Source organism: Cervus elaphus, chromosome 8 (assembly GCF_910594005.1).
Source record: "Cervus elaphus chromosome 8, mCerEla1.1, whole genome shotgun sequence".
In the NCBI taxonomy this organism is placed as follows: domain Eukaryota; kingdom Metazoa; phylum Chordata; class Mammalia; order Artiodactyla; family Cervidae; genus Cervus; species Cervus elaphus.
In genome coordinates, this window is record NC_057822.1 from 8,725,032 (window position 1) to 8,745,387 (window position 20,356).

The window sequence follows — 20,356 nt, forward strand, 5'->3', positions numbered from 1 at the left end:
TCCGACTCTGCGACCCCATGGACTGTAGCCCACCAGGCTCCTATATCCATGAAATTTCCTAGGCGAGAATACTGGAGTGGGCTGTCATTTCCCACTCCAGGGGACCTTCTTGACCCACATCTCTTGCATCTCCTACATTGGCAGGAGGATTCTTTACCACTGAGTCAGCTGGGAAGCCCCCTAACCACTGGACCTCTAAGGAATTCCTAGTCTCCTCAGTTTTCAAATGAGGCAAACAAGCCTCAGTGGGTGGCTTGAGGATGAAACAGGATGGCAAGAATTTCCTGGCACCAAGTTCCAGCACACAGTGGGTGCTAAGTACCTATTAAATCCCCCCTGACATCCCAGACCTGGGCGGTGCCCTGCCCTGGGGCTGGCGGTCTTCTCCAAGGGCTGCACGGCTGCTCCCCAGACTCTGGGTTCCTGTCCAGAGGCTTTGGCAGCTGCTGCCCTCTCGTGGGGAAGTGCAGGCACAGCCACCCCTGGGCTCCCCGGCCCTTGATATAACGGAAGAGAGGCCCAGTGGAACCAACGTTTCTGGGGACTTGAAAGTACTTCCTCAAACTCCACCCTCCTCTATGCCCAAGACCCTCCCCCAAGTGTTGTTCTCCAGAAAAACCATTCCAGTGGCCAGGCCAGGTCCAGCAGGGGAGAGGGGTAACTCACAGCCAGCCTTGCCCTGTGCCTGGGGGCTGCCACCCCCCACCAGCCCGGGTATTTCCGTACAGTCAAAGTTACGGTTTTTCCAGTAGTCGTGTATGGACGTGAGAGTTGGACTATAAAGAAAGGCGAGTTCCGAAGAATTGATGCTTTTGAACTATGGTGTTGGAGAAGACTCTTGAGAGTCCCTTGGACTGCAAGGAGATCCAACCAGTTCATCCTAAAGGAAATCAGTCCTGAATATTCATTGGAAGGACTGATGCTGAAGCTGAAGCTCCAATACTTTGGCCACCTGATGCGAAGAACTGACTCATTGGAAAAGACCCTGATGCTGGGAAAGATTGAAGGCAGGAGGAGAAGGGGAGGACAGAGGATGAGATGGTTGGATGGCATCACTGACTCAATGGACATGAGTTTGAGTAAATTCTGGGAGGTGGTGATGGACAGGGAGGCCTGGGGTGCTGCAGTCCATGGGGTTGCAAAGAGTCGGACACGACTGAGCGACTGAACAACAACCAACGCACAGAAGAACCTCTCTGAATCCTCCTTACAGGTGAGGAAACTTGGGCCCCGAGGGTGAGGGTTCAGCGCTGCACCTAACTCTGTGCTTACACAGGTAGCTCCTGTCCCTAATGAATCTGCAGAGGTGGCCTTCCTTTCACAGCCTGCAGGCCCGTGAAACAACAGAGAGGGCTGAACTTGGTAGTTTTCTGTTTCGCCATGACTGGAGACATATCAGAAAGCAGGTCGGATAAGAGGGAGGGTGGGATGCGGGGAGAGTGGGTACCCGGCCCGCCTGTGGCCTCCCTCGCATCTCCTTCTCCCAGTGCTCGGCCTGGAAGTGCCCCCGGGCTAGGCGACGCGGAGGCCCGGTTTCGTTCGGGGAGAGGAAAGAGAAGGAAGGAGACACCGCCGGATGGCAGGGGTGTGTGTGTGGAGCAGGAGCCCCGCACGCCTCCCTCCCTGACTCGCGAGCCAACAGCGCCGCCGTGCGCCGGACCCCGCGCCCCCGTCCGCCCCGCCCCGGCGCCCAGGCCCGGCCCCGGCCCCGCCCGCGCCGCCGCGGCTCCGCGTCCGCGGCCACCCCGCCCGGAGCCGCCGCCATGGGCCGGACCCGGCCGGGCGAGCGCGGGCCTGCGGGCCCCGGCCCCGCCGCGCCGCCCGCGCCCCCGCCGCGCCGCGCCCGCGCCCTGGCGCTGCTCGGGGCGCTGCTCGCCGCCGCCGCGGCCGCCGCCGCCGCCCGGGCCTTCGCCCGCTACAGTGAGGCCCAGGCGGCCGCGAGGCAGGTCCGAGTCGGCGGGGAGGGCGCGACGGCCGGCCGGGGACACTCGGGTGGGCCCGGGGCGGCGGGGCTCGCCGACGGGCAGGGCCCCGAGGGGCCGGGGGCCGGTGGGGGACGGGGTGGGGATGGAAGGGCAGCCTGACCGGAGGGGGACGGGGCCGGACGGCCGGGAGGGCGGCCAGGAAGGAAAACAGGGGGCTCCAGAGATCGGGCGGGCTAGGAAGGACTGATGCGGGGGTGAGCAGACTGGCCCCGATGAGGCCGGGGCTGGGACAGGCTCCTAGGGGAGCGGGCGGTTGGGTGACTAGGACAGTTCACCGCAGACAAAGCACTGAGCGAGGCTGGGACCCGAGCACCCGGGCGGGCGGGGCCGGGGGCGCTGGGACGGTAGGGAGGGGACATCAGGGAGGACGATGGGTGGACCGAAAGGGTGACTCTGGATGGCTCCGGATACAAAGCGGGCACTCGGAGAGTGGACAGTGGACGAAGGCTCGGAGTGTAGCAGAGACCGAGAGGGATGGGAACGGGGAGGCGGGGGAGATCCTGGGCTCTGGGGCTGCAGAAGTGGCATTTGGACAGATGTTTGGGAGATGGATGGGCTGAAAGAATTCAGGAAGGTGGTGGTGGGAGCGGTTAGGGACACCAGTTGGGTATCCAGTTGCTCAACCCAGCGCCTCCTCCCAAGCAGGATTCAGCACTGAAAACCCTGGGGACAGAAGGCCTCTTCCTCTTCTCCTCCCTGGATGCTGACCGGGACATGTACATCAGCCCGGAGGAGTTCAAGCCCATCGCTGAGAAGCTGACAGGTACCCAGAGGAACTGGGGACCCGGGAGGAGGGACTTGGGGCACCGCCCTCTGGTTCTTGCTCTGTGTCTGCTCTGAGCAGGAGGACTGCCTGGAGTAGGAGGAGGCTGCCCTGGGCTTCAGAGATACTTTCTAGCCAGTGGTTTGGGCAAGCTGCCTCACCATGAGTACAGACAGACACACAAACAGACACACACAGAGAGACAGAGACACACACGCACACACACACGCACACACCCGAGCCTGTTCTCCTCACAGGTGAATATTACAAGTTAACATTCTCTGACCGCTTCCTCAGGACCAGACATCACTTTAAGCACCTTCAGCTGCCCTGGGCTTCAGAGATACTTTCTAGCTAGTGGTTTGGGCAAGCTGCCTCACCATGAGTACACACACAGACACACATGTGCGCACACATGCACGCATACACCCACCCCCCGCCCCCGAGCCTGTTTTCCTCACAGGTGAATATTACACGCTAACGTTCTCTGACCGCTTTCTCAGGACCAGACATCACTTTAAGCACCTTCTGAGTTACCTCGTAGCAGAGCCTGTGAGATGGATGCTGGCCTGATCCTCATGTGTATAGTTTGAGAGACTGGGGAGCAGGAAGGCTCTCCAGCCTGCCCAGGATGGAAAGGTGAAGAGCGAGGATTAGGGAGCTTCTGTCTTCAGGTCCTGCACCAGCTGATTTGAGGATTAGAGAAAATGTCTGCAAAGTGCCCAGTATGCAGTAGATAGTCAATGGCATGGTATGTGTGCTCAGTCGTGTCCAACTCTTTGCGACCCCGTGGACTGTAGCCTGCCGGGTTCCTCTGTCCATGGAATTTTCCAGGCAAGCATACTGGAGTAGGTTACCATTTCCTACTCCAAGGGATCTTTCTGGCCCAGGGATTGAACTCGAGTTTCCATCTCCTGCATTGGCAGGCAGATTCTTTACCACTGTGCCACCTGGGAAGCCTGGATAATCAATATACAGGAGCTATTGCTATACTACTAAATATTAAACTTTCCTGGGGAACTGTCAGATTCCTGTCCTACTTTGTCACCCGTTTTTGCCTGGATGTAATTTGATTTCGGTTGTAAAGATGAGCTAAAGCATTCTCATGAATTATAAAATGTCTCTCCCACTGCTCCATCACCACCCTAACCTCTGTGTCCATATCTTGTGATGTTTCTTGAACTTCTGATCTTGGGCATCTACTTGTTACCCAGATCGCCTGGTGTAAGTAGGTCAATAGATGGGAAAGACAGAAAGAGACGCCAGCTGCTCTCAAGCAAGTAAGCACCGAGGTCTGAGATGGGCTTTCTGTGTCTCAGGATTAGGTTGGGTAGGTCAGCCTAGTCCCAGCCCAGTGGCCTGCGGTCGCTGTCAGAGGAGAAGAGTCAGATGAAAAATGCTAATTTGGTGGAGCAGACGTGTGGGGCCCCCAGAGGCGGTCAGGTTCTATCCTGAAAGCAGACGGGCAAGTACACAGGTCAGGCCCGTGAGGGCTGCTCTGACTTCGTGTTTTGCACGCACTTCTCCGAGCAGCCACACAGCCATCTCCTTGTCCTTTCCTGCACCTAGAGAGCCAGAGTTCCCTCATAATGACATGTTGGCCAAGCTTGCTGGGCTTGGGGATGCTTTTAATTTTTTCACACAAATCTTTTTCTCCATCAGAGGAAAATAATCTCTCCCTCCATTACTGCCTAAGCCCCTGTGAGTACAAAACTGAACCAAGTTGTTGGGAGGACAAAAATTAAAACCAAAAAGAAACACCAAATCTAAGCAAGAAATAGAGGCAAACAGTCCTCTCTAGGTGGTACAGTTATGTATGCCTAATTTTCTGCTTTGTAACTTAACATTTTTACAAATTGTCTACAGTGAACAAAGTTTACTTCTAAGTCAGGAAATACAACTTTTTATTTAAAAACCAAAGAGCCACAAATGCAGGGCATTATTATTCAGAATTATCTGTGATAACAGTAAAATGATTGGATAAGCAAGCCGACCAGTAACCCTACATATTCCTGTTGTTCAGTTCCTCTGAGGTTTCCAGATTGCTGTTTTGAAATTTTGTTGCCTTGACTTAGAAATGCAGAAGTAACTGAGATGCTTTAGAACAGGGGTTTCCATCAGAAGCCACTGGGGGTGGGGGGTGGGGTGCTAATCAAAAGCACATTTTCTCCAGGTTCTAGCCCCTGAAGACTGACTGAGTAGGTCTGACTCAGGGGGTTCTGGGTGTCGGCAGTTTAAAAAGGCATCCTGGTGATGCCAGTGATTCCTGGGTAAGCACTCCTTTGAATGTACCCATCCAGTCTGTCAGTCCGTCAACAAATGCCAAGCAATGGTCTCTGCCCCCGAGAGAGCAGTCATGGGGAGACCCACCCATGCTTCATTCCGTTATTTGGGTCGTGGCGCCCCACCCTGCTATTAGTCACCCCCCCCTTAAGCCTTCATCCTGACTCCCTCCACCCTTGAAAGACTACAGGCTTGGCAGGTCTCTGAGCAGGAAGAGATCCAAGGAATCAAATTCAGCTACTGTCAGTCCTGCCCCTCCTTATACCGATGGGGAAACGGGCCACCCAGGAAATCAGGGAGAAGCAGGTCTCCTGTCTTCAGGACCAGTGCTCTTTCTGTGACACCAAAGATTGCCTGATTCCACGTTCCCTGACCTCCCCGAGCAGCCCTTGCTTCTCCATGAGCCCCCCATGACCGGACATTCATAGTAGCATGGGCTCCATCTCTCATGTAGGAGTCTGGGAAGGGCTGAGGGATTTGCCCCCAAAATGGTCCAGGAAATAGAGCTGACCTCACCCGAGATGGGCTCAGAGAAGGGGACCAGCCCGGCCTGGTAGAAGGACCCGTTAGGGTCAGAATTAGGTTTGGGCCCTGGTCCTGTGGATCCCCAACCCTGAAACCACTGGCAATAGTCATACAGCTGACGTTTATTACGGTTTACTCTGTACCAGGACTGGTGCTAACACCACGTGGATTACCTCATTTAATCCTCATAACAGGCCCCTGGGCCAACCACCATGCAGCTGGTGAGGGGTGGGGCTGCTACTTGAACCCAGGTCATCTGGTTCCTGAGCCTTTGAGGAAACTTTGGAGATCTTCATGTCCCCAGAAGAGAGTTGTGGTTGATTGTAGGTTTAGGGTAAAAGAGGCCCATGTTTTAATCCTGATTCATTCATGGCCTAGCTGTGTGTCCTTGGGGAAGTGACTTCAACTCTCTGAGCCTCCAATTTCTTATTTGTAAAATGGAATTGATAATACTGCCTCACAGGACTACTGTGAAACTAAAACGTGAATATATATAGGAGAAATTGTATGTGTGGGATATACTAGGTTGTATAATTATATATACATTTTGTATATCATATTGGGTTGGCCCAAAAGTTCGTCGGGTTTTCCTACAAGATGTTATGGGAGAACCCAAATAACTTTTGAGCTAGCCCAATACATATACAATTTATTTGTATATGTTTGATAAACGATGTAATCTATATTGTTACTTTGGTGATTGTTACCTGTTACAGCCTCCCACCCCCATCCCTCCCAAGTCTGGCTCCCTTAATCACTGGCCCATGCAGATACCCTAGGAAGTAAGGCCCTGCCATCTGAGGCAGGACCCCTCTCCAGCGATCTGTGTCTCGTAGGGTCTACTCCTACGGCCAGCTACGAGGAGGAGGAGCTGCCCCCTGACCCCAGCGAGGAGACTCTCACCATAGAAGCCCGATTCCAGCCCCTGCTCCCAGAGTCCATGACCAAGAGCAAAGATGGGTTCCTAGGGGTAAGTTGGGGCGGGAGGGGGAGGGGGCTTCGCAGAGGCAGGACCAGAGATGGGGGGGGGGGGGGACCGTCTGTGTGTCCTCGCCTCCTGAGAATGGCCTGTCTGTGCTCATCTCTCCTTCCTTCCCTTATCCAGCGCCCTCTGTGCACCCAGCGTGCCAGGCCCTGACCCCTCTGCCCAGGCCCTCCATCTGGTAGGGGAGCTGGGAGGGATAAGCATGAGCCTGTGACCCAGAGGGCTCCCTAGAGGGGATGACATTGACAGCAACTGCAGGGGAGGAGGGCTCAGGCCGATGTCAACAGGGGAGGGAGGATCCGGCTGGAGGAAACAGCTGGTATGCTAGAGACCATGCTGATGCAGCCACCTTGCTTATAATCATTACTTTCTACAGGTCAGTCTTCCACTCCAAGGCTGCGATTCCTCAGGGCAAGGCATGTGACGCACATCTGTGCATCCCCAGGCCCCTAGCACAGCACCTGGCATCTGACAGGTGCTCTCTTGAGCTCCAGCGAACTGGACCTGAAGTTTGGTCCCTGGCAGGGGTTCTGGGGTGGGGAATGACCCTGACAAGTGCCATCCTAACCAGCCCCACCCAGACCCAAGGCCCTGTGGACAGGTCTCAAGCCCTCCCAGGATCTGGCATCCCCAGGGCTGCTGCCTTTCCTGCTCACTCCCCTGCCCTCTCCTCTCAGCTGTCCATGACTCCAGATGTCCAGACTTTCCTCCACCTGTGAGCCAGCTCACATGCTGGTCCCTCGGCCAAGAACACCTTTTCTCTTTGCCTCGCCCACACCTGCTCAGCCTTTGTGTCTCAGCTGAACCATCACTTCAGCACCAACAAAGGCCTGGAGGCAGGAGATGCCTGGCAGGACCCCAGGGGCAGAAAGAGGGGGTGACTGGACCCCGGGCACAGGGGACACGTACAGGGGCATCCCCATCAGTGGGACCGAAAGAGAAGTTGCCTGATGGCCCAGGGGCTCAGCTGCCTGACTTTGGCCTTCATCCTGCAGCAGCCAAATACCATAGTGTATTTTGAAATAGGAGACATCCCTCATCAGATCTAGGCTTTCCAGGCCGGCAGCTGGGGAGAAATGGGAGGGAAGAAGGCCAGTTCCCAGGTGGGATGGGAAGACAGGAAGGGGGAAGGGGAGGCCTTGGTGATGGAAAAGAAGGACAGCCTGGGGGATGCGGGGGAGGGAAGAAAGGCAGGGCCTGGCTACTAAAGGAAGGGGGTGGAGAGGGGTGGTTGGGGTATCTAAGGTTTCTTGCTGGTGGCCAGGTGCATGGGGGACCCATCGCTTGATGGGGGCTGGAGGAGGGGCACGGGTCTGGTAGGGAAGGTATGGGGTCAGTTTGGACTGCTGGAGTTGAGGTTCCTGAGGACGTCCAGGGGGAGAGTCCAGTAAGGTCTGGGTAGAGGAGGTTCGCCAGTGATGGGCTGGAGTCGTGTCTGAGCGTGAGTCCTTCCCACCGAGCGGAGAGAACAGGTGCAGGGGCCCACCTGCGCTGACAGGGGAGGTGGGGTCTGGAAGAGCACCCCAGCCCTGCCTCCCTAGCTCAGGCCCCCCTTGTGAGCCTCTCCCCAAGAGCACCGCAGCCTGTGAGCAGGACCAGAAGGCAGACAGGCTCCGCCTGGCCCCGCTCGGCCAGCCCTGCTTTGAGAATCTGCCTGTGAGCTGCTTTGAGAACTCCCCTCCGCCCGCCTCAGCTCTTGCATAAGCCTGCAGACCAACTCTGGGTGCCCCCGCCCCACCCTGGGCTTCCTCACCTCCTCTGCCTGCCCTGTTTTCTGCTCCTCAAGTCCCCCCTCTCCAAGTCTCACTGAGCCCAGGGCCCCTCACCAGGGAGGTGGAGGAGGGGACCGGCTACTGTCAAAGGTGGGACAGCTCCCTGGCAGATGAGGACCCCTGCGCGGGGCCAGGCACTCACTGTCGTGGCGGCTGCCGCTGGTAACTGGTAAGGGCAGGGAAGAGCCACTGAAGGTGGGGCTCTGACCAGGGGACCCGCGTGGTCCAGGGCCGCCTCCTGCTCTAGGCCTGCACAGGGTCTGACCTGCCTCCTCCTGCCCAAGGTGCCCAGCCAGCATGGCCCAGGCCACGCCTGAAGCAGGGGTGCCCTTCCTCTCGCTCCTCTGTGGTCTCATCCTGCCCTTGACCCTAGAGATTTCACCCAAAGGTGGCTGCTGCTCCCTCCACAGACTCCTGAATTCTTCTCACCCAGGACGTTGGCTGCAGGGAGGAGTCTTGGAGGGGGAGCTTAGAGAGCAGAAAGCAGGGCAGGTGGAGGGGCTGAGGAAGCCCAGGGCAGGGTGGGGGCACCTGGGGTTGGTCTGCTGGCTTAGGCACAAGAGGGAAGTGGGACCTGGATTTTGAGAGCGGGAAGAGGAGGTTCCAGTCCTAGGCGGCCCCTCCTGCTGCCTCGATTCCGTGTCCTCACAAGAGGTGTCTGGCCTGGGCTGGACCCGGGGGGCCACAGGGGCACTGCTTCTCAGGCTGGGAGCTGGGGAGGCGAAGTGAGCCTCAGCTCTGGCAGGACGGTACCAGCCACGCTCACCCCGTCCTGACCAGAGCAGGCGCCTCCCAGGGCCTCTGTTTCCCGGGTTTGTGGGTTGGCTCAGGGCTCGAGGAGACCTCCAGGCAGCCTGGGAGGTTCTCAGTGCCCCAGAGCGCTGACGGTCCCCCTGCCCCAGGTCTCCCGCCTGGCCCTGTCCGGCCTCCGCAACTGGACGACGGCAGCCTCGCCGAGCGCCGTGTTTGCCGCCCGCCACTTCCGGCCCTTCCTCCCGCCCCGGGGCCACGTGGAGCTGGGCGAGCCCTGGTGGATCATCCCCAGTGAGCTGAGTGTCTTCACTGGCTACCTGTCCAACAACCGCTTCTACCCACCGCCGCCCAAGGGCAAGGAGGTGAGGGCAGCCCCGGGGCCCCATGCCCCAGCCCTGCACCTGGACCCCAAGGCCACCGGCCTAACCCCCCTGCGCTCCTGCCTCCGTCTGGCCCCACCCCTGGTCCAGGGCCAACACCCACCCAGGGGAGTCGGGCCCTGCAAGCCAACCCCAGGTCCCACTGCCCCCTCCGCAGGTCATCATCCACCGGCTCCTGAGCATGTTCCACCCGCGGCCCTTCGTGAAGACCCGTTTTGCCCCTCAGGGGGCCGTGGCCTGCCTGACCGCCATCAGTGACTTCTATTACACCGTGATGTTCCGGTGAGGGGTCCTGGCAGCCCCGTCCCTGCTTTCCCTGGGCCTGGGATTCCAGGGCAGCATGGAAGGGTACAGCCGCGGGAGCCAGGGCCTGACGCCCACACCACCATCACCACCACTTACCGCCCTGCGGGCCTGGCCAAGCAGCTTTGCTCTCTGAGCCTCACGTTCCTCCTCGCGCACCAGGGAGGGGGTGACTTCCTCCAAGAGGAAGGAAAAAGGTGCTGAGTGTGCTTTAGCACGGGGCTGATGGCCGTGACTGTCATCCACGTGGAAGGGGGTGCATAAGAGCTGTGACACCAGGTCACTCAGCCCCTGGAGAGGCTGTGAGAGCTCAGAGGAGGGTCAGCTAGGCTTCCAGGGAAGGCAGCATGGAAACTGGGCCCTGAAGGGTAGGGCAGCGCCTTGAGGGCCTCCCTTGTCCCTGCCCCACACATTCCTCTGCCCCTCGCCCAGCCCTCTGCCCCACCCAGAGTCTGGCCGGCCCTGTGTGGGTTCCAGGCTTTGGGGCAGAAGGGGGCGAGCAGGCAAGCCCTGCTCAGCCAGGGGACCCCCTCCCAGCCAGGCCCTTTCCCTCCAGCATCCACGCCGAGTTCCAGCTCAGCGAGCCCCCCGACTTCCCTTTCTGGTTCTCCCCCGGCCAGTTCACCGGCCATGTCATCCTCTCCAAAGATGCCACCCACGTCCGCGACTTCCGGCTCTTCGTGCCCAACCACAGGTGAGAGCCTCCGTCCCACCCCAGTGTCCTGCTCCCGTGTGCCCCCTGCCAGCTCCCGGAGCTCAGCCCCCCTCAGTCTCTCCCCAGAGCCCCTTCTCTTGGGAGGCACCTGGCTCTGACCTCGGAGGAGGCAGTATGAGGTGGTCTGTGGGCAGGGAGGTGGTCATTCCGTCATCCCAGGCAGCGCCTGGGACACACTTATGGGATGATGGAGTGACCAGCCAGCTCTGCGCTGGGACCCAAGGCAGCAGCCCGCAGCCCCTCCCTGAAGTTGGAGCGCCCCCCTGCTCAACCTGCTGACAGACCCATGAGCACACCTTGCCCTGGCACCCTAGGGAAAGGCTGGCGGGTGGGCAGGGACCTGACTGGTGGGGGGGCAGGAAGCCTTCCCAAAGGAAGGGACATCTGCGCAGTGACCTGGGGGCTGAGGAGAGTTTAGCTGGGCAGAGGGAACGGCACATGCAGAGACCTAAGGGGCAGACCCTCCATGCCTGCAGTTGCTAACCCAGACCCTGGGTGGGGACTGGGGGAGGCTTCTGGATGCCAGCCACCTGCCTGCCTGCCTGCCTGCTCAGGGTCAGCCTCTTGTCAGGAGCAGTAGATGCAGAGAGCCTTTCCAGCTTTGTCCCAGATAGCAAGCGGCCGCTCCGGGGGGCCTGAATGACTCTGTACCCGGACGGTACCCAGGCTGGGAGCCGAGTGGCCCAGAGCTAAGTCTCAGCTGTGGCATCAGTGGCTGTGGGCAGGGCCCTGGTTCCCTCCAGGCCTCAGTTTCCTCATCTGCTAGATGGGCGGCTGGGTCCTAGGCAGGAGTGAGAGGGTTGCCAGGACAGGCTGGGAAGAGAACCCAGGACCAGGAGTGACCTGCCATCCTCTTTCAGGGTTACCGAGGGCAACGAGGGGCCCAGGGGCTCCAGCTCCGTGGGGAAAGGATGAGGAAGGACAAGCCCTCCTCCTCTCCCTTGCTCAGCAAGCACGTCCCTATGCTGCGGGGGCTCAGCCCAGGGCACGTCTGCCCCCCAGCCCAGGGGTAGAGGTGGGGGCCTGGATTGGATGAAACAGAAGGAGCAGGGGGCAACCACTCCAGGGATGGCCCTGCCATCCCAGGCCTATCGCTTGCTCTGAGCTCACCCTGCCTGCTTCACCCGCCCAAGGTGGCTGGTAGCCTGTCCTGGGGCGCCCTCATGTGGTGGATCTGCAGGTTGCACATGATCAGGCCAGACTTCCCACTGGAGACAGTGGAGGAAGCCTGCAGCGAGAAGACAGTACCCGTTTTTTACTCCTGCCCCCCTCGAGTGCTGGGGGAGGCACTGATGGCCGCTGCCTCTAAGAGTCATGGGTCACGGGCAGTGCGTGAGCCATGGATGTGGAAGCCCTTTGTAAACTGTGAAGGCCTGGGTCAGTGGAGGGTGGTGTGGTCCTAGTGCCTTTAGAAGAGGCAGCCTGGGGAGAGAAAAGGTCCCAGGCTCTGCCGTCAACATCCCAGTGGCTCTGAGACCTTGGGTTCACCCTGCTGAGTCTCAGCGTCCTCGTCTATAAAATGGGGCCAGTGTCAGGCTTTCAGTCTGATGTCTGACGGGCCTTTGATGATGGTGGTGTGCCCTGGGCGCCCTCTCCCCCGTCCCCAGGTCTCTGAATGTGGACATGGAGTGGCTGTACGGGGCCAGCGAGGGCAGCAACATGGAGGTGGACATCGGCTACATACCCCAGGTGGGCGCACAGGCGGTCCTCTTACATGGTTAGTCCTAGTCGTGTCCGAATCTTTGCGACCCCACGGACTATAGCCCACTGGGCTCCTCTCTCCATGGGATTTTCCAGGCATGAATACTGGAGGAGTGGGTTGCCATTTCCTCTTCCAGGAGATCTGCTAGACCCAGGAATCGAACCTGGGTCTCCTGCATCTCCTGCATTGGCAGGCGGGTTCTTTACCACTGAGCCACCTGGGGAGCCCCCGGTCGGAAGGTGGGGCTTGGCGGCAGGGCCCTGCCTCAGGGTCTCTCTGCCTGGCTGCAGGGAGACCCAGCTGGCTAGGGAATGACAGAGCTCCCGGCAGGCAAAGCGGGATCCTGGGAAGACACGCATTCCTGCACGCAGAGTCCAGCATCTGCCGTGGGCCCTCCGCCGGCTTCCCGCGGTGGAGCCCTTGCTGGACAGTGGGCTCTGTCCCGGACTCACTGCACAGCCTTGACCGGGCCCTGCCCTGCCCTGGGCCTGACTCCCCACCTCTGCCATGAGTGGCGTATCTCAGGGTCTCTCGGGGCCCCTGGCGGACTCTTGCCCCTCACTGAGACATCCCTCACTGACCCCTGGCCCAGATGGAGCTGGAGGCGCTGGGCCCCTCGGTGCCCTCCGTGATCCTGGACGAGGATGGCAACCTGATCGACAGCCGCCTGCCCTCAGGGGAGCCCCTCCAGTTTGTGTTTGAGGAGATCCAGTGGCAGCAGGAGCTGAGCTGGGAGGAGGCAGCCCGGCGCCTGGAGGTGGCCATGTACCCCTTCAAGAAGGTGAGGCGGGGCAGCGGGCACAGGCAGGGGCGGGCTCCATGGGGCTGGGACGAGAGCTGAGGAGTGGCAGGTGGGCACTGGGCAGCATGCAGGGCTTGGGGCTGAGGCTGCCTCCCTGTGGGGCTCCGCCTGGGCTGGGGAGCCTCCCCTTTGTCCTTCCGAACTTGGAGGAGCCATCCCCTGGCTCAGCATCACACACACGCAACAAACATACATGCATATGTACACATCCATACGTGTGCATACATACACACACACCTATGTCCACTACAAACACACACACCTACATGCACATCACACACTCAGCCCCTGCAGTACGACCCTGGCCGCACACAATAGCTTCTCTCTGTCCCGACTTGGCCCCAGGTCACCTACCTGCCGTTCACCGAGGCCTTTGACCAAGCCAAGGCCAAGAACAAGCTGGTGCACTCAATCCTGCTGTGGGGGGCCCTGGACGACCAGTCCTGCTGAGGTGAGGAGACCCTGCCAGTCCGAGGGGAGAGTCGGGGGAGGCGTCCTTCCTCGTGGGTGCAGAAGGCTCTGAGACCATAGGACTCTGCTATCAGAGCATGAGGTTGCTTGAGGACGGCGTGGGGTGGGGAGGTGGGGTGAGGGCCCTGGGGTGCTGTGCTGAGCTCCGAGGAAGCTGCTGGACTCAGAAGAAGGAGCCCAGCTCTGCTGTCTTCAGCCAGGAGGCTTTGGCCAAGTGATTTTCCTTCCTAGACCTCAGGTTTCTCAGCGATAAGAGGATAACATACTTATCTCCCGCCATTGTGAAAACAGATGTGAAAGTGCCCATGCTCTGGGAAGTGTCGCACACAAGTGAGAGAAAAATAGTGCCAAAGCCTGGACACTTTTCACTTAATCAGAAAATACACCAAAGACCCCCAGTGCAAAGCTCTCTGGGTGCCTGACGGGGGTACAAAGAGGAGCAAACAGTGCCCCTGCCCTCGTCCAGCCAGTCGAGAAACATCCTGGATACCTCCTGTGCCTAGCTGTAGGCTAGATGCTGGGCGTCCTGCACTGAGGAAGTCGGAAGCGGTCCCTGGGCTCAGGGAGGACACAGTGTGAGCAGAAGGCAGACACTACAAGTGTGGCAGGTTTACACAAGGCAAGGTCCAGAGTGGCACAGGAGTGTGTAACTGGGGGGTCAGGGAAGGCTTATTTGAAAGAGTGACACAAGCTGAGACTCTGAAGGTTGATTAAGAGTTTGTCAGGTGACAGGAGGAAGTGTTTTAGATAAATAGAAAGATAGTCTGTGCAAAGGCCCTGGGGCAGCGTTTAGTGGATTTAAGAAGCTGTCAGTGTCTGCAAGCCCCTGGCCCGGGGGGCCCAACACCAAGTCTCAGCCCAAGATGCCAATATGTTGCTGATGTTAATTACAGCTACTAGATATTCAGTACCTCTTCTGTGGCCCTGTTTGAATCACTGCTATTTCACCTGGGTGCACAGAGTATTCTGTAGTCCTTGAGGTTTCCTGCTGATTGAAAACCCAGTGAGACATGTGGGGTGCCTGACCTTGCTTCTCCCCGAACAGGTTCGGGGCGGACTCTCCGGGAGACCGTCCTGGAAAGTTCGCCCATCCTCGCCCTCCTCAACGAGAGCTTCATCAGCACCTGGTCCCTGGTGAAGGAGCTGGAGGACCTGCAGGTGAGCGGCAGGTGGGCGGGAAGAGCCCCACGGGAGCCCCTGGGACAGTGGAGCCCAGGCGGCAGGAGCGTGCCCAACTGTCCCCGCAGAACAACCAGGAGAACCCATCCCACCAGCAGCTGGCGGGCCTGCACCTGGAGAAGTACAGCTTCCCCGTGGAGATGATGATCTGCCTGCCCAACGGCACCGTGGTAGGTCCCCGCCACCCGGCCTCGGCCGCAGGCAGAGGAAGCAGCGAGCCAGGGCTGTGACTTACAGACCTCATCATCCCAGTCTGGCTCTGCCACCCCCTGTCCGAGCCTCAGTTATCCCATGATGTCCCCTCGGCCTGCCTGTGCAGGTGTCGGGACCTTCCCTCAGAATGGGGACCTCAGCAGCACTCTGGGGCACAGTGGGCGGCGGCAGGCTCAGAGTAACAGCAGAGTGGACCCAGAAGGGAAGTCTCACCTCAGACCATTGCAGTCAGCCCTGGGGTGGAAGGGATGGGGGGTGGCAGGCGGCAGGCCTTGTGACAGCAGAAAGGACCTGATGCCACCCCAGGCCGAGGCAGGACCCCCGCTGTCCCTAAGGGCCCCTGACAGCACTCACTCACATCCTCGAGTGGGATTTCACTGAAGCTTTGCAAGATTGATGATCACAAATGCTGATTTTTACAAGCTGAGGCTCACAAAGGTTCAGAGACGTGGCAAAAGCTGCACAAGGAAGCATAGCTGGCTCTGAAAACAGGCGCTCACCTGTGAGCCTCAGCATCGCTTGCTCTTCTGAGCAAAGCTACTCCTTCTCCTTTCAGTCCTGGCGAGTGGGCAGGGTGGGAGGTTGGCAGGTGGGGAGCAGCGCAGGGGCGAGAGCTGGGTTGGCCCCGAGCATCAGTCCCTCAGTCGTGTCCAACTCTGCGACCCCAAGGACAGTAGCCCACCAGTCTCCTCTGTCCATGGGATCCTCCAGGCAAGGAGTGGCTTTCCACTCCCTTCTCCAGGGGATCTTCCCAACCCAGAGATCAGACGGGGTCTTCTGCATTGTAGGCAGATTCTTTACCAGCTGAGCCATCAGGGAAGCTTCTGTCTCAGGCTCAGGGAAGGGAAGGCCTTGGGGTACCAGGCAGCTCACACCGCTTCATGGACAACCCCCTTGGTGGACCCAGCCCAGCAGGGCCCCGGGTGGCGGAGCTGGGCAGACAGGACTCTGCCTGCACTCTCCCGTTCGTTTACTGGGCACCTGCCCTTAAGGTGCTCACAAGCTGGAGTGGGAGGCTGATGGGGACGCAGGCCTGGGCATGCAGGTATTTTGACAGAAGTGAGTATGGATTTCAGGGGTTATGGGATCAGAGACAAGAGGGTCAAAGGGCATGGGGTGGGGGTTGGTGAGGAAAGGTGATATTGAAAGGCCTTAGGTTTCGCCTGGTAGGCGAGGTGTGGAGCCCTGAAGGCAGAGGGCCCTGTGAGTGGAGGAGGAGGGGGAACGGTTCCGGCAGCACTCAGGGCTGCCCGGCCTGTCCGTCATCTGCCCAGACAAGGAATGTCGAGGCCAAAGGGGGCACCAGTCCCCCCAACCCCGTTCTCCTCACCCAGCTCTTCTCCCAGGTCCACCACATCAATGCCAACTACTTCTTGGACATCACCTCCATGAAGCCCGAGGACATTGAGAACCACGTCTTCAGCTTCTCGTCCACCTTTGAAGACCCGTCCACGGCCACCTACATGCAGTTCCTGAAGGAGGGCCTCCGGCGCGGCCTGCCCCTCCTCCAGCCCTAGTGAGCCTGCCGGCCGGTGAGACACCAGCTGGACAGGGAGCTGGACAGGCCTCTCCTCCCGGGAGCTCCAGAGCAGCCTTCCCACGTGTCACGCACCAAGCCCTCCCGCTCCACCTCTCAGGCTGCCCGTGGGGACTGGGGTCAGCTAATGGCGGCCATCCGAGCTTTGCCTCGGAGGTGGGTGGACAGGGGGTCCTAGGCCGACCTTGAGTGCTGGCTGCCACCACCAGTCTTTAACTACATTCCTGGCTCTGGAAGCTGCTTGGGACCCCGAAAGAGATGGCCTGGGGTCATCTCCCTGGACCTCTGCCACTCAGGCACATAGTCCCGGCCCTTGCAGGGCGAACAGTAGGGAAAAATGGGTGCTAAAAAGACAGGGCCACCCCCTCCCCTACCTTCACCCCTTCCAAAAGAGACATCAAGAAGCCTTGGCCTGGGGTCGGGGGAGGCTGCCACGGAAGCACTGCTGTTTGTCTGGAGCCTTCTTCCAGGCCAGAGGCCTGCCTGGCTGCCCTCCTGGGCCTGATGTCCGCCACCCCCCCCCCAGGTGACGTCAGCCTTCCAGAAGTTCTGGGCAGAACCCTCCTTCAGAAGGGGAAATCATACTGTACCCCTGCTGCTCTCCAGAACACTCAATCCAATCTGACGAAAGGACCCCAGAACCTATTTCAGGACTCCCTGGAGGCCTGCTCTCTGGGAGGTTTTCTGTGAAGGAAGCTTCTGCCCTTGACAAGGAGCCCACTGAGGCCAAGGGCCTCAGCTTCCCCTCCGGCCTACCCCAGCATGGGTCACAGCGAGACGCACGGAGCCAGTGTCTCCATAACACCCCCACCCACCCCCCACCCCAGACCTCAGCTCCACAGAAACGTCGCCCAAAGAACGCAGCCTCCCCCAGAGCAGGCGCTGTCCCAGCTGTCAGGCAGCCCAGACCAGGTTGTCTCCCGCTGGGCAGCCACTAACTCCCCTTGGCCACTCTGAGTCCACATCCCGAGCCACTGACCACGGCCAGTCTTTTTTTTTTTTCTTTTTTTTATACATGTAGAAAGCGTTTTTATGTGAACTTTCTCACAGTTTATATGTATTTTTGATAGCCCCTGCCCTGAGGAGAAAGAAGGGGGCGATGGTGTCCCCCCAGCAGCTGCCCCATGATGGCTGGATCTGAAAGCTTAGGTGGATCCAGCTTGATGTCTTTGCAGTTGCTGCTGTGGGAAGATACATCCCCTTCTCTTCCTTCTTCTCCACCAACTTTTTAAAAATAGCCCCCAGGGGGTCCGTATACCCCCAACTGTATCCTTATCCTCCACTCGGGCCCATGAGGAGCCCTGGGGCTTTTACGAAGGCCCCTCCCCACCCCTACATATGCCCCGCCCCCGCCCCACTGGGGTTGGGGGGGGCTCCCTCTTCAGCCTGAAAGGGGAAGGAAGGCAAACATCTCCTCAGATGCACTCCCCGGCCTCCCACCTGCTGAGTTCCCCTGCCCGCCACTAGAGTTTCCACACTGAGCCTTCCTCACGGTCTTGTTCTCGATGTTGTATCACGCATCACGATAACAGCTAGTTACTGAGAGCTTTCTATCTAAGACACTCCGTTAAGATGACATGTATTTTCTCATTTACTCCTCACAACAAAGGACACAAGGCCGATAGTCATCATTCCCATTTTGTAGATGAAGGAGCCGAGTCTCAGGAAAGCGAAGTGATTTGCCCAAGGTGACTCAGTGGTAGAGTTGACATTTAGCCTGTGTCTTGATGTTGGGAGTGTTTTGTCTTGTCCCTCCCACCTCTCTCCCCTGCCTGTTTTCACTGAGGCGAAAAAGAAAGCCTTTCAAACCAAAACGTCGGGTCTCCCTGTCTTCTCTAGAGCAGATGGGGCATGAGCCAGCAGGCGTGGCCGGGTTCTTTGTGTCGCTCCTGGGGGCCAGTGCTTTCACGCCACTTACCGGGAGGGAGGGCACTTAAACATGTCTCAGTGCTTCCAGGCATGGGTGGCAGTAGCCCGTCCCACAAGCCACCTGGTGTCAGCAGACATTCAGCCCTCCCACCCAGCAGGCTCTCCCCCCTCACGCTGGGCTAAGAAGGCCAGCGCCATGATGAGGGATCCTTGTCCCGGGGAAGGTGACGCTTGCACTTCCTGCATCCTGTCCTGATGCCTCTGCCTGACCCCCTGCTGTGCTCAAAGGCGCATGGTGGGGGAGGCCCCCAGCTGCCCTCTTGCCACCCTCCTCCACTGTCCCCAGTGTGTCCTATAATAAAATTGAAGAGATTAGGGTGGTTCTAAGTGCCTTTCCTTTGAGTGGGATGCTGTTCTCTTCTCCATCTCACTCCTCTGCTGGAGAACTGATACTTTTGAATTGAGAGGCCCTTGGACTGCAAGATCAACCCACTCAATCCTAAAGGAAACCAACCCTGAATATTCATTGGAAGGACTGATAGTGAAGGTGAAGCTTCAATACTTTGGCCACCTGATGCAAAGAATGGACTCATTGGAAAAGACCCTGATGCTGGGAAAGATTGAAGGCAAAAAGAGAAGGGGGCGGCAGAGGATGAGATAGCATCACTGACTCAATGGACATGAATCACTAGAAAGACAGGAGGCTGGTGTGCTGTAGTCCATGGGGTTGCAAAGAGCCAAATTAGTGACCGAACAACAACTTTTGCTGGAGTTGGCAGATGGGCAAGGGAGCATGACTGGAATACCTTTGGGGACTAGTTTATTTGTCACCAGAAGTCTCAAGTAACTTGCTTAAAATAAATTTGTGATAGACCTAGAGAACTTACTGTTTTTAGAATCTGGTGCTCGGTGTTGAGAAAGATTCTGAAGTTAAATCCATCATCTTAGAAGCCTGAGATAAGCATTGCTGCTGCTAAGTCACTTCAGTCGTGTCCAACTCTGGGTGACCCCATCTCCAGGCAAGAACACTGGAGTGGGTTGCCATTTCCTTCTGGAATGCATGAAAGTGAAAAGTGAAAGTGAAGTCGCTCAGTCCTGTCTGACTCTTAGCGACCCCATGGACCACAGCCTACCAGGCTCCTCCATCCATGGGATTTTCCAGGCAAGAGTACTGGAGTGGGGTGCCATTGCCTTCTCCGGAGATAAGCATTAGGTAATTTTTTTTTTTTTTGAGGGTGTGAACTTAAGGAAAAACCTGTAAAAGAAGGATTGAAGAAGAAAGGGGAAAGAAAGACCCTTGTTCAGGAATAGAATCTGAAAGCCAAACCTTGATCAGATCGCAGGAGCAAGGCTCTAGAGCATAAACCATACCGCCAGATTGAACTGGCCTCTTGTATCAGTCACTCCTAGGCTCTTAGAGGTAGAGTAACTTATTTGGTTAGGGCTTCCATTCTGAGAATGGGGCAGCTGTGAGAAGCCAGCACAGCTGCTGGGGGATAGAGTCATGTGCTAGGTAAAAGGGATCTTCGGGAAAAACAAAGACTGCACTACCACATCCAAAGAAAGGCAACTAGAGTGGATTCACAAGATCTGCCATTGCCCAGGATGGGAAAGCGATGATTAAAGCAACAATTTGTCATCCTGGAAAGAGGGCTGTACCTGGAAGTCAAATATCATCATTTGCAGTATGGTGGGAATCAGGGTGGACACAGTCTCTGACTAGGACCAGCTACATAGTTTGCAGGGTCCAGTGCCAAATGAAAATGCAGGGCCCTTGTTGAAAAAAAATATTTGTTAATTTCAAGAGAGCAACAATAGGGCATTAAAGCAAGAAGGAGTTTGTCTGACCACAAGGCCTGTGTGACAGCACAGATTCTCCCCACCATGAAGCCCATCTGTCCCTGACAGCTAGGACTTTCAAGCTTTGAGACGAAAGAACAGCCTGGGAGCCAGGCATAGTCACCTACTGAAGTCAGAGGAGAACATGTGACCCAGGCCTGGTTGCCATGGTGACCAGGACTCGGGCGTTGAGCACAAAAACAGAGTGGGTGAGTGAGCCTGGGAGGAATGTGGATCTCTTTTGCAAGGCCTCTGGGGTCTCGCTTCTCAGTCTACCCAT

General features: G+C 58.0%; 1 protein-coding gene across 2 annotated transcripts; it reads left to right on the forward strand.

Moving 5' to 3' along the window:
- Positions 1 to 1,743: 1,743 nt before the first annotated feature.
- On the forward strand, positions 1,744 to 18,617 carry SELENON (selenoprotein N). 2 transcript variants are annotated; one of them, XM_043909290.1, is made up of 12 exons: positions 1,744 to 1,946; positions 2,631 to 2,748; positions 6,393 to 6,526; positions 9,216 to 9,428; positions 9,604 to 9,728; positions 10,306 to 10,443; positions 12,072 to 12,153; positions 12,759 to 12,947; positions 13,314 to 13,419; positions 14,485 to 14,597; positions 14,687 to 14,788; positions 16,166 to 18,617. In XM_043909290.1, exons 1-12 carry the CDS (start codon positions 1,764 to 1,766, stop codon positions 16,346 to 16,348), a joined length of 1,686 nt encoding a protein of 561 aa, XP_043765225.1. In that variant the 5' UTR covers positions 1,744 to 1,763; the 3' UTR covers positions 16,349 to 18,617. The 2 variants fall into 2 exon arrangements, with proteins under 2 accessions (XP_043765225.1, XP_043765226.1); XM_043909291.1 differs by having other exon boundaries at positions 16,178 to 18,617.
- Positions 18,618 to 20,356: the final 1,739 nt, after the last annotated feature.